The sequence below is a fragment of the Lissotriton vulgaris genome, chromosome 7, assembly GCF_964263255.1.
Source record: "Lissotriton vulgaris chromosome 7, aLisVul1.2, whole genome shotgun sequence".
In the NCBI taxonomy this organism is placed as follows: domain Eukaryota; kingdom Metazoa; phylum Chordata; class Amphibia; order Caudata; family Salamandridae; genus Lissotriton; species Lissotriton vulgaris.
This window is the reverse complement of record NC_141695.1, coordinates 1,152,316,352-1,152,329,441: the sequence shown is the minus strand read 5'-3', so window position 1 is coordinate 1,152,329,441 and position 13,090 is coordinate 1,152,316,352. Positions and strand designations below refer to the sequence as shown.

The 13,090-nt window shown below is 41.2% G+C and overlaps 1 protein-coding gene across 8 annotated transcripts in view; it reads left to right on the top strand.

Annotated features, from left to right (window-relative positions):
* Positions 1-13,090, top strand: part of CSNK1A1 (casein kinase 1 alpha 1) — a 66,911-nt gene that overhangs the window by 33,464 nt on the left and 20,357 nt on the right. For 4 of the 8 annotated variants that reach the window (XM_086931597.1, XM_086931595.1, XM_086931596.1 and 1 more), the window contains exons 3-6: positions 6,342-6,468; positions 6,610-6,708; positions 8,585-8,668; positions 11,194-11,333. In XM_086931597.1, coding sequence (XP_086787723.1) covers positions 6,342-6,468; positions 6,610-6,708; positions 8,585-8,668; positions 11,194-11,333 — 450 coding nt within the window. The remainder of the gene's footprint in view (positions 1-6,341; positions 6,469-6,609; positions 6,709-8,584; positions 8,669-11,193; positions 11,334-13,090) is intronic. The other 4 variants (XM_086931602.1, XM_086931600.1, XM_086931599.1 and 1 more) reach the window with 1 other exon arrangement.

Here is a 13,090-nt window from a genome sequence, read left to right as displayed (position 1 = left end):
GCATCACTCGGGGCCTCCGCAGCATCACTCGGGGCCTCCGCAGCATCACTCGGGGCCTCCGCAGCATCACTCGGGACCTCCGCAGCATCACTCGGGGCCTCCGCAGCATCACTCGGGACCTCCGCAGCATCACTCAGGACCACCACTATCGGCCTCCCTCCCTCTATCTCCCTCCCTCTATCTATCGCATCACTCAGCACCACCACAGCATCAATCTGTGCAACCATTCAACAACAACTGGTTCAAATATGTTCTCTCAATGTTTCAAGCTTAATTACAAATGTCACAAAAAGATGTTAATATTTCACTTCTGTTCTTGGATTTTTGTCACAATAAAATACACTGAACATAATCTTCACAAAAGTCATTTACAAAAGTTTACGCTATTGCCATTATAAATTACAATAATTTTCATTTAAGTATTAATTAAAAAAATTAAAAGCCATTGTTATTTGTAATATCAATACATCTAAGTCACGTCGATACAACACATATTGTAGTACAAATGCTATAGGTGTCACATTTGCGAAAGTTAAAACAATTGGCATTGTCAATGACAAAGCTATTAATTTAGCTATTTTAAAACCAACACAATAATTAAAAAATTGTCATTTACAATACCAATAGCTCAAACTTTCCTAATGCGAGACCTATTGCATTGCAAATGCTTGTTCTTTCTTTTGTACCTACTGCTATGTTATTTTGTTACCAAGACTCCCATTCAGACGACGGGGAATGATACAAAAGCATGGGAATCTATGAAAGTTACCAATACTGGGGAACCAAAGTTACAGGTAAGTAACTTGTTTTCTTTTCCATTAAGACTCTTGACAGGCCTCACTGTGTGCTGTGGGTACTGGTAACGGAAGTGTGGCTGGTGGATTTAAAGCTGAGTGCCCTCACCGGAGAGAACAGGAATCTTTGTGGGATGGGGGTCCTTGGTTAAACCTGCCCTTGAGACATGTCTTTCTGGTGATCCCTCTGGGGGCTCTGACCTACCAGCTACACAATGACAACAGAGTTCACACTGTCTCTGAACCCCTGACACACGCGCACACACACACACACACACACACACACACACACACACACCGTGCTACATATATTCCGGAGTTAGGTTGTGCGGTCTGATTTGAATGTAGTCAAGCAGAGACCCCCACCTGGACAGTCCTCACCAGCAAACATCCCTTTTTGCTCCCCTACCCTGTCAGATAGGTGTAGTATTTACTCAAATGCAGGGGCCTAACACGTGCCTCTTTGGCAGAAGGGTGCTCACACCCTTCACGGGGCCCGCCCCGTTCAGTGCAAAGCCTATGAATATTGGTGAGTTATTGGAGACTCTGGCCCCCTTACCACATTCTGTGTGGGGCCCATAATTTTGTGGTAAACTGCCCTTATGCAATTAAGGGAAAGTGACTCCTATAATCTGGTTGCGGGATGAAAAGGCTTCTCTAATTGGGGGGCTGAGAGTGGACTCTCATATGTGCGCCCCATCTTAGCTGTTAGCTAGGCACGCATCTGTGGGCTACTAGCCTGAAATTTTCAACGCCCCAATATTGAGCTCGATAGACTGTTAAACCTGGATTTCACAAGGTTGTGTCCCCAAGTTAAGGCACTTCTCAATGCATCACAAAAACAAGCATTGCAAATGCAATAAGTCTCGCCTTTGATTAAGTTAAAGCCATTTGCTTTGCTAATGGTATTGTATAGCAAAGCAACTGGCTTTAACTTGATGAAAGGCAAGACCTATTGCATTTTCAATGCTTGGTTTTATTTTTAAGATGGTGTCCGGCAACCTAGAATTTAGTAACGTACTAATTATCCTGTGTTACACTGAATTCTGGTATGTTTTGTTCTTGCCATTTTCATACTCCAATACGATGTCCATAGTTTTATTCAAGTCCGTGTATGAGCCTTTGGTTTGATCAGAAAACAGATTTGTTTGCTGCCCTGAGTTGAACAAACCACATTTCCTTTTCATTGTGCGTTTTCAATATTGACTGATGTGGAGGTTGTGAAAGGATTTTAGTAATCTGATCTCATTTTATATTCAAATCTACTTAACATTTCTTATTTAGGAAGCCAGATGTATGTACGCATACAGTAGAATCAATTTTTTTTGTGGCATGTCTTAATCTGTATCCGCTGTATTTTGAATATCCAGCTTCTGCTTGAGAAATGGGGAGCACAGTGCTTGCAAGCCAAATTGAAATTTTACTTTGGTCTGGATGGTGCAATTTGCAAGAACAAATGCACGTTCCTGGTCTAAAGGGTTCCCTCCTTGGAAAACCCCCGCCCCCTTTCTTAAGTGAGAAATTTAAACTAACCTTGCTATACCAAATTCCTAAAATATCGACATTTTGTGTCATTGTGCGCCCTTTGCACTAATAATTTGTCACGAACGCCCAGGAACAACAGAGATGGCAGATGTTTGTGGTAATTTTGTTTAATTTGTCTTTGGGCCAAAAATGAAGCAAGGACAAATTTCGAACTATGAAGTTGATTTCCTTTGAATATAATCAACTCTGCCCCTGTGCAAAAGATTATTGGAAGAACATAGTTTAGCCTGATCATTCGGACTGATTCTGGGTTGTCACTTAATGATTGAACCCATAATAAATCGGAACCCCGAGCATCACCTGACTGGAACCGTGAAACTATTTTTGAATGACAGTCATTTCTATTTGATACTGGGAATAAAAGTTTCTAGTTAAGTATTAGACTAAAAAAAAGTTCCATCTGTATTTATAAATTATTCCTTAGTCCAGTACTGGCATTCCTTACCAGCACAGCCAATCTGGCTTCTGTTAGTTTTATATTTTTCATTTTTGACTTGTTTCATATTTTGTCCAAAAATTATTAGACTAAAAATGCTGTTGTATTTCAAATAGCATAATTGTTTTTTTTGTGTAGCACAATTTCACTGCCATATCCATTTTTGGAATATTTACAGTTTTTATAGTTTGGAGTTGCTAGCTTTTGTCGACATTAAAACGCCAAGTTTCAGATTACCTTAGACAGGTCTTTTAGTTGCAAAGAATACTGTAGGATTTAACGAGTGCCACAAACTACAGTATAGTGGCTGTAGAAACTACAGCTGGGTTATAGTATTTTCTGCAAGAAGTGTATCTGAAGTATCGTATCAATACTATCTTTGTGTACTACACAAGTATGCAAAAGCTGCAGTTCATTGGATAGCCTGCATTGAATACTTAACAAATGAGGGAGAGCTGCTGTTTACTGGTGGCTTCTTGCATTCCAGACCAGGCAAGGGGTATGATAAACCAACCGACATAGTTTAGTATAGACATACTAAACAAGATCAAGCAAATAGATGGTGTCAATGGGTGTGTATTTTGTACGTAACGTGCAATGGTACCAAATAGGTTCTGAAGAAATCTTCAGTCGAAATGTAGAATTTTATTGTCTGGCTTGTTTCTGTGTTTCTCAACCTGCCACTTTTTTCCCACGAGTCCCCTACAGACCACGGCTTGCTTAAACTCATGATACTCCTGTGAGTGACAGAATTCTGTTTTACTGGATGAGTCTGTGCCTCTTTAACAATTTATTGCAACATTCTAATGCTTTAATAACATCAAACTTTAGTGAGGGATAGTTTTAGAAATTCCCCCTTGCAGTAGTCGAATAGTCCTTATTTCGAAACTTATCTAAAAAATATTTGTTCATGCTTTAATTGAAATCAAAAGTAGTAGTAGTAGTAATAGCTTTATTCGATAAAAAACATATCATAAAAGCATTTCTTACATCTTTAAAAACACTTTTTAACAGCAATCAGCGTAAAAACATTTTATATACAAAGCAGCATATTGGGCGGGAGGGCTCGGTCACTGGATTAACAGTTTTCTTGCAGTTCTTAGGCGCCAAGCCCAGCCCAAGAATTTTGCCATGCAAGTGGAAAAGAAGGGTCTAGCATTTGTACGTAAAATACGCAGGGCTTCTAAATGAGAACGAGTTCCCAGACACCTGCAAAGGGGCTTCAACCACCTACGTCTCGGGGCTGCATAGACACTACACTCAAACAACATATGGGACACAGACTCTACCCTTAGGTCACAGAAGGGGCAGTAAGGTACAGTTTGAGCGGGCGGTTTCCAGGTGGATGTGAACTCACACAGTGGAAGCACCCCCACCCTAAACTTAATGTACAATGATCTGTCCCATGAGCTCTGAATAGTGTCTAGATAAGGTTCCCTTAACGGTGACTCTTTGACCAACAAACAGGGATACGGATTTACAATGCTTTGTACTTCGAACCCTCTCATTGTCTACCCATGCCCAATAAGCCTTCTTTAGCTGTTTCGGAGGCGCAGATTTGTTGGCCCAAGCTTCTCCTAGTCCTAGTTTATGAAGCAGCTTTTTAACCTCCCTAAGCCAGATGATCTTATGTGAACCCGGTAGGGACATAATGTCATTCAAGGCTTCTGCATAACTTCTAAGTTCCTGCACATTCCAGATTCTGGACCATAACAGAAGTGGGCGTAGTTTCGCTTGATCGCAGATTGCCCGGGTACCTGCGTCTAGCAGCAGTGGGATTGTTGGCGTACTGTGGGGCAAGCCCATAAGATCTTTGTGGAAGTTGTTCTCAAGATGAGCTAGAGTATCAACTCTGAGTGCCCCACAGCTCGGCACCGTAAAGTGCCGCGCTCACAACCCTTGCCCTATAGATATCTAAGGGGGCCCCAATAGGTTTTAGTGATGAGGCTCGCTGTTCCTTGAGCAAAGCACCTGCCACCCTTTTGTGCGTCGGGAACACTTTTTGGTGGTGTGCCTTCCAGCTCATGGTGTCACTGATGCGTATACCCAGGTAGTCAAATTCTTTGACTCGATCAAGTGGGACAGAATCTAGGACCGGGGGAAAGACAGACTTTTTGGGCGGGTTAAGGACTAAAAACTTAGTTTTGCCTATGTTTATAGCCAAGCCCCTTCCATCACAGAAGGCCTTGAAGCTGGAGAGCAACGATTGGATGCCCATTGGTGATTTCGAGATTAGGAGCGTTGGGATTTTCCTTCCAGCCAGGGTGGGTGCATCTGATGGTTGCTGGAGAAGATGCTCCACCACTCCATTAATGTAAAGAGAAAACAGAGTGGGGGCAAGCACACACCCTTGGCGGACGCCCCTGTCCACGGGGATAAGAGGTGTTTTCTCTCCCTGTGCACCCCATCTAATTAGGGCAAAATTCCTGTCGTGGAATTTTACGAGCAGCGACAGCAAATAGGGAGGGAGGCCTAACCCATCGAGGACGTTCCATGAAAGTGCTCGTGGTACTAGGTCGAAGGCGGTCCGCAAGTCAATAAAGACTAGATACAAACTGCCCCCTCCCAGCACCACCACTTTCCAATAGATCATTAGGAGGCGGAACGTCTGCTCGATTGTTCCTGTTCTGAAGCCCGCTTGAAGATCTGACAGGATCCGGTTTTCATCGGCCCACTGGATGATCCTGCCCAATACCACCTTTCCAGCTACCTTTTGGGAAGAGTCCAATAAACTAATTGGTCGGTAGTTCGCTGGGTCGTCCCTAGAGCCTTTTTTAAAAATAGGTACGACTTCAGCACCCCTCCATGAGTCAGGAAAAGCTCCACCCAACAATACTTCATTCAAAAGGGAGGCAATTAGTCTACTCCAAGAAGATGGATATTTCTTGATTAGGTCTCCTGGGATTCCATCAGGACCTGCCGCTTTATTCGAGACAATACATTGAATTGCTCTCTCTACTTCCAAGCTGGTAAATAGACCATCATAACACGGGGGGTCAGTTATAGAATTAGGCAATAAACCCGTGGATGGGCAAGCTAACTGAGATGGACCTGGAGGAGCGGAGTACAATTTCAGAAAGTGGTTAAACCATACGCCCCCTGGAATGTTGCAAGTTAGCTGCTGGTCGATGGGCTTTTCCCTAGATCTTAGTAGGTCCCAGAACCTCTTAGCATCCTTCCTAGTGCTTGCCTCTACTAGATCTCCCCAGAAATTAGTATCATAATCCTGCTGAAGTGCAGAAGGAATTGAATGTGGGTAGATCGAGGTGAATTTGCAGCCTTTTTAAACTGCTTGTTTTATTTTTTGAGTGGGTGCGATTTATTTTCGTTTTCGGTCAACATCTGTTTAACACTGACAAGATCTAGGTATACTACCATGCTTATTTGATCTCTATGTAGCCTGTTGCTGCGCACTCATTGTAGTCTATGAATAAAAGTGCATCAGTAAACTCCTTTTGTGTTTTATTAAAAAAATATAGTATGTAACTTAATGATTTGCAAGTACTTTAAATATGACTGTACCTTACATTGAAAATCATACCCGTGCGTTATGTTGTTCCTTGCAGGTGGTATGGCCAAGAGAAAGACTACAATGTTCTCGTCATGGATCTGCTCGGTCCAAGCCTCGAGGACCTGTTTAACTTTTGTTCCCGGAGGTTCACAATGAAAACTGTCCTTATGTTGGCTGACCAGGTTGGTTCTACATGAATGTATGATATTGCTGATAATGAGGGTTAGACAATAATGGCTTTCACGTTATTCTTCACCATGGGCTTGCATTGTAATTTACTAAAGAACTGCTCTAAAGCATGCTATTTCCACTTTGTTTTGCAGATGATCAGCAGAATTGAATATGTGCATACAAAGAATTTTATACACAGAGACATAAAACCAGATAACTTCCTAATGGGTATCGGGCGTCATTGTAATAAGGTTAGTGTTTATTGCTGTGTCTGCGTCTGCAATATGGCTAGGATGCTGGCTGTCCATTGGAACATACAGGAATAAAGCATGTGAAATGGTGTTGATAAATGTGCCAGTTTCTCGAACAATCAGGTAGGCTGGTTATGTTTAAATTCATTGATCCAGGTTGGAGTATTTCTATGTTACTCATTGTGCTAGTTTTGTGTTGTGGGTTTAATTTGCAGGCTGTGGAACTAAACTTTACTCTTTTGATGAAGCTATTTACTGTATGTACTTAGTGGAGTTTGGCACTGCGCAATAGAAGCAAATCTATATATATGTGTGTGTATATATGTATATTTATTTTTTTAAAGCATTCTAGAAACGTTTAGTTAAGACAGTTTAGGAACTAATTCCGACTAGTGTGTTAAACTGAAATTTCAATTAACTGTTTATGAATGGGCTGGAAGTGCATGATTTCAGTCAATAAATTGCTAGTTTTTTCTTCACTATAATTGTAATCATGAATGACCTGCTTCCTTAAGTTTCAGGATGTTGAGCTTGGGCAGACAGGCAGCAATTGGCAAAGCAAATACGAGCATGCTGTGCATTTAATTTTTATAGACCTTTTCATTTGGGGACAAATGTAGACCTTTATATTGGAAGCAAGACTGCTAATTTTTTCCTTATTGAGTATATGCCTTGGATAATGTTTAAATTGATTATAGGAACTGTTAGCTAAAATAATATGTTTACCTTTGTTTGCCTGTATGAATGCCAACGTGGGTCCAATAACACAATTCGATGCTCAGTGTTAAATGGTGCGCACTGAAGTTTTAGAACCCTTTTTTGTTGGTACGCTCATCTCGTTCACTCACACTATAGGGTAAATCCAGTCACCTTGCAATTTGATGTAATGCTTTCCCAGGTTCCACACTTAACTGTTCTAGTGCTGGGAATCAGAAAATGCTTCAATTATACTAGAAAATATGGCCGTGTAACTGGGTTGTGGGTGGTAAGTTTTGGTCAATTCTAATCTTTCTCGGTGTTGTGTGGCCAGTTTCTTGCTTCATTATAGGCTGGCTGACAACTTTGTCAAGTTGTAGAAATGGCTTGACCATGTGCTGTTTTAAGTTGGATCTTATGCAAGCCGAATGCTTATAAATGTCAACATTGCAGGCCGTTTTAAGACTCCTGGGCAATACAAATTTACGTTTAAGTGGAAGACCCTGGGCCAAATTACGTGGGTTTGATCTTAGTTAATGCCTGCAAGAACATGTTTAAATGATTTGTTGCAGACTTTATTCCATTGTAGGTACATACTGTCTGCATTCTTCCCTCTTTTTTCAAAATTCTAGATTTGTGGTAATCTTGTTCCAGTAGAGTAAATGGAAATGTGAATTGTTCCCAATTCATTATCGGAGCATTTTGCTGCTGGTTGGAAGTCTACTTTCGGCCCTGTTAGTTATAAGCCCTGCATGCTTATGAAAGTAAACTTAAAGGGGACTAAATGCCTTCTACCTCTTCCTTACTGAAGATTTTATTGCTTATCCTTTTGTTTTGGTGGGTTGAAGGGGAAAGACTGGCAGCTTGTCATACCAAAGGTTGTAACTGCTATAAGCAGTTACTTCTCTTGACTCCCAACGTTTGCCGCCATCCTCGTTTAAGGCAGTGCCATTCTGCTGGCTGTTGGAAACCAATTTATATAAATTAATTTTAACTTGTCAATTTTCATTGGAAAGTAGTCTTAACAAAAAGGTAAAATAAAACTTAGCGCTTGGTGGAAGAAGGATGGCATTTGGCTACCCTGATCTTTCTCTAATGCCTCGGTGTTGCCTGTCTGCGCCGGCCATTGTTGCAATGTAAGCAATACTGTTTGATGCACTGCCACCCTCTGTTTATTCAGTGTTTAGAATCTCCAGTGGGGAAGAGGAAAAGAAGCATGACTGTTAGTACTTCTCAGGACCCATCTTTCTCAGGACTAAATCAGGTCTGAAACTCTCCTATTCAAACCTCAACCCCAAATTCATGTGCTTTATTTTATTTTTGTCACCTCAGGAGATAGGCTTGCTCAAGCACCTCTTATGTTGGCATTATTCAGACATACTTGGCAAACATGTATCATTACTAAGAATTTCCCGGTGGCTTCTGCTTAGTGAATTTTGAATGTTTGCACCCTAGTTCTTTGTAGATCTGGTTTAAAATGCATGGTTTTGAGTCACAAGGCAAATCGTTAACCAGTTTCAGGTAAGTTTGAAATGTAAATTAAGTGGCTGTCCTTTCAGTCTTCGGGGGTGGGGTGGAGGGGGGGGGGCGGCAGTAGACCATGTCATGAACTGGTGACATGCATGCCTCAGTAGATAGCTACATTATTAGCTATGTATCCGTTTTTTAATGGTGCAGGTACTAAAATTATTTCTTAGATGCTGTTTATATTGCATGACTGGAGCGTTGGGGTGCGACTAGTGTTGAACCAAAGACCTGCTTTGCACACTTGAATTAACATTGATTGTGTTTTAAGAAAACGTAGTGTATTGGTCGTTCAAGGGATGTGATTGAAATTGTATAACAACTTTTATGATCTGTGGTAACCTTGTGCGAGTAATCCCAAGAAGCCTCCTCCTTGTTTGGTAGGAAACTAACACTTTATTTTGCTTCGACCACTATCTCCAATAGTCCCTCCCTAATAGACATGGAGTAGTAAACATTTCACTCCGACAAATCCACTTTGAACTGCCATGTATTAAACTAACCATCTTTAGCAACCCAAAATACTCTTTGTAATGTATACAGTCCCATTGTCTTCCCAGCTGGATGCCAAATGTTTGTTAGCACACCTTTATTCAGTCATTAACCTACAGGTTGCCTTATACACGTTCTTCCTCTTGTAGTATGTTCTCATTAAGACTAACAGTTGCTATGCTCTGAAGGAGGAAATTGGTACATCCATCTTGCAGTTCATCTCGTTGTCTTAAGTTTTTACAGTTGTTGAATCCTTTGCAACTTCCCACTGCTTATTTCTTCAATTTCAGGAGCTACCTTTTATGTGGTTTGATAAGTCCCTTTTCAGTGAGACTTGTTACTTTTCCTTAGCATTGTTTTGGTACAAGGCGATTTTGTAGACAACTCGAGTGTATAGCTCAGATCTTTAAAATTGTTAGTCTTCTCAGCCTCTAGTTTACCATATTCTGGCAAGCGACTTCATTTTTCCTTATAAATCCAGTTTTGCATAAAAACTGCTTGAACCTAAAATCCTGATTCCTTCCGGTTTAGAACATGGTGGGAAGTTATCTGAAAAAAAACCTGTCTAATAAATTTCACAGAACTATCTATAACACATTATCTTAGCAGCGAATTTTTTTGCAGTGGTGTTCTTATGGTATACCTGTGAAGCAAGTCTTATTGCAACACAATCGTTCGTGCATGCAGTGGTTTTGTAGGAAATTTGTTGCCACGTTTATGTAGTGACTTCAATATTTAAATTGCAGACAAAGTTGCCCGCTGTATCCCATCGCAAATTCTACTGGAATTAAAGTCCTTTTAAAACTTATACAGTTATTGTCATGCCCACCTATATTTAGAGGGTCTAGTCATGATGACCATTCTTTATAATAGCTGAAAGCTGGTTTAAATTTCGTCTACAATGTGCCGTAATCTATCTTCGGCCTCTTTGTAGTACTATATGGTCCCACCAACTCTTTATATATAAAGATAAGACCGGCACCATAAAGACTTTACTGTTCTCCTCTGTCTAGTTCTGCAAAAGTGATTTGACAGTTTCCTTAATATTCTTAGTTAATATATTGAAGTTGTCTATTTTATTCCTTCAGTGTACATTTTTGGGGGTGTCAAGATGACTGAATATAACCAAGCACATCTGTGCCTTTCAGACTATGACGCTGAGCTTCTGTAGAGACTTCAAACACATCTACTCCTAATCTAGTACTCTTATTTGCCCCACCCACTTCAGAGCCTATCGATCCCTGTCACTACCTGCTCATACAAATGGTGCTGTATGGTTGCAAATCTGCTGTTGCAGTTCTTGGAGGCTAAGGGAGTTTACTACCCTTAATGCTAAAGTATATATTTATATTATATTTTAGAGTTTTATATAGCGCGAACTTGAACCGATTAGGTTATCAGAGCGCTTTACATAGCATCAGTTCCGTTACATGTTATCAAAGCACTTTCCATAGAATCAGTTACGTTACATAAGGAACACATTTCTTTTTGTCTTCAGTAGTAAGACAATACCACTGAGGCAACTCTGAGATGTTCTGCTTTGTCTGCTTGCTTGTTGAGTGGTGGACGCAATGGGAATGAAAAGAAATGTGCATGGTAATGAGTGCGTTGTGGTTGATGTCAGAAATGTTTTCATTTTTCTCTGAAATTTGTATACTAATTGTACTGTCAAACTTGGTTTAGTTAAGTGCTGAGGCATTTTCTGTTGTAAGATTTTTTATTTTTTTTATTCCACGTTTTATACAAAACATTATGTATTTCTTTCTTCTGAAGTTATTCCTCATCGACTTTGGTCTGGCCAAAAAATACAGAGACAACAGGACGAGGCAACACATACCTTACCGAGAAGACAAAAACCTCACTGGCACTGCCCGATATGCCAGCATCAACGCACATCTTGGCATCGAACAGAGGTGAGCTCAGAGAATTGCTGCCCGCTACCGCCACTTCCAAAAAGAAATCTTTGCTTGCTTTCTGCAGCACTTACCAATGTATGTTGCTCACTCTTTGCTTGCTTTCTGCAGCACTTATCAATGTATGTTGCTCACTCTTTCCAGGGTATCAGTAGTTTCCTAGAAACATTAGTCTGGCTTCTTGCAACAGTGGGTGTTTCGCAAATTTGTGTCTGCAGTAAGTGTTTGAGTGCCAGAATTATCTTTCCTCTAGTGTAAACTCATGCTCGCATGTATACCTAATCAGTTGAAAGCTGTTTGAATGCATTTGTGTGTGTGTCTCCGGACAGACGCCACTCCGTGAGCAGTAAGTTCAACATAACTTTATTTACTATGGAAAGCTGCAGATCACTGCTGTTTTCTTAGTCCCAACGTGTTTTGAGGCTTCACGCCTCTTCCTCATGGGACGACAATTGACAAAAAAACGCATACCACGCCTGGAGCCCACTGGAGGGCTGTTAAATGAAAATTGACAAAAGAAGCAGTTTGGCAAAAAGGACATGGACCCTAATGATGGGAAAGAATTGGCCTGCAACTACCAGCATGCAACACTGGAGTACGCATGCGGTTTGGTTATTAATAGTTGCGGCATACCGTATTTTGTCAATTGTCGTCCCATGAGGAAGAGGCTTGAAGCCTCGAAACGCGTCAGGACTAAGAAAACAGCCGTGACCTGCAGCTTTCCATAGTCAAAGTTTTGTTGAACTTACTGTTCACGGAGTGGCGTCTTTGTCCGGAGAGGCATCTTTTGGGAATATATATAATATTTCTCCAGTATTAGGGGTGTCTTTCATAGATTCACATGCTTGAATATTCCTCCTCGTCCAAGTGGGAGTCTCACGGTAAATAAAATAGCAATAATGCTAAATATAAATATAGAAATATATATATATATACATAATATCAGAAAAGAAGGAAATACATAGAAAACCTCTAAAAACAAATCCTACATAGGAATGCATGGTAGAGAGAAAAAACCATTTGTAACACCTTAGTGTCATTATGTTAGTCCAAACTGCGGCCAATCTGGCGCCAGCACCCTCTAGAACCTTCTCAGAAGCTCAAGCCCTCAGATTTTCTACCGCACGTCGTGTGAAGGGAGTCTCCATGAGCTCTGCTCAGTTTTCAGAACTCCATCTTCTAGTTTCCAGAACAATGTCAAGTAAGAAGTCTTTATTCAGACCATGTTCTTCTTGTGGGAAGCTTCGTCTTTTTGAAAAGGACCAAAGTGTATTTATTGTTTATATCCGGATCATGAGGCTGGCAGTTGCAAGTTTTGTAGAACATTGTCTACCAAAACTCTTAAGGACAGGGAAGGCTGGCTTCTTCTTTGGCTGCAGCGTCTTAAGGACAAGGACTCTTAAGTGTCCGACGCAGAGAGTTTACATTCTGGTTTCTCCTCAGCCTCAAAGAGGGGTAGTGTCCAGGAGGTTCCTTCTCCTTTCCTCAAGAAGCCAAAATTAGCCCCGTCTGTGGCTCCTGCAGTCTCTACTGCCATTCCTACCACCTCTATGCCCACAAGACCTGGCTCTCAGGCGTCTTTGGCTACCTCTCAAGGTGTCTTCACACCTCTCACAGGCCCGCCGTCGACGAGAGCGTCTACGAGCGCTCCGTCGACGAGAGCGGCTTTGCCTGCATCTTCTACGACTACTCTGACTACCACTTCTGCTTTCTCATCATAGACTATGGTTTCGACGACTGCCTTCACGTCGACTAGG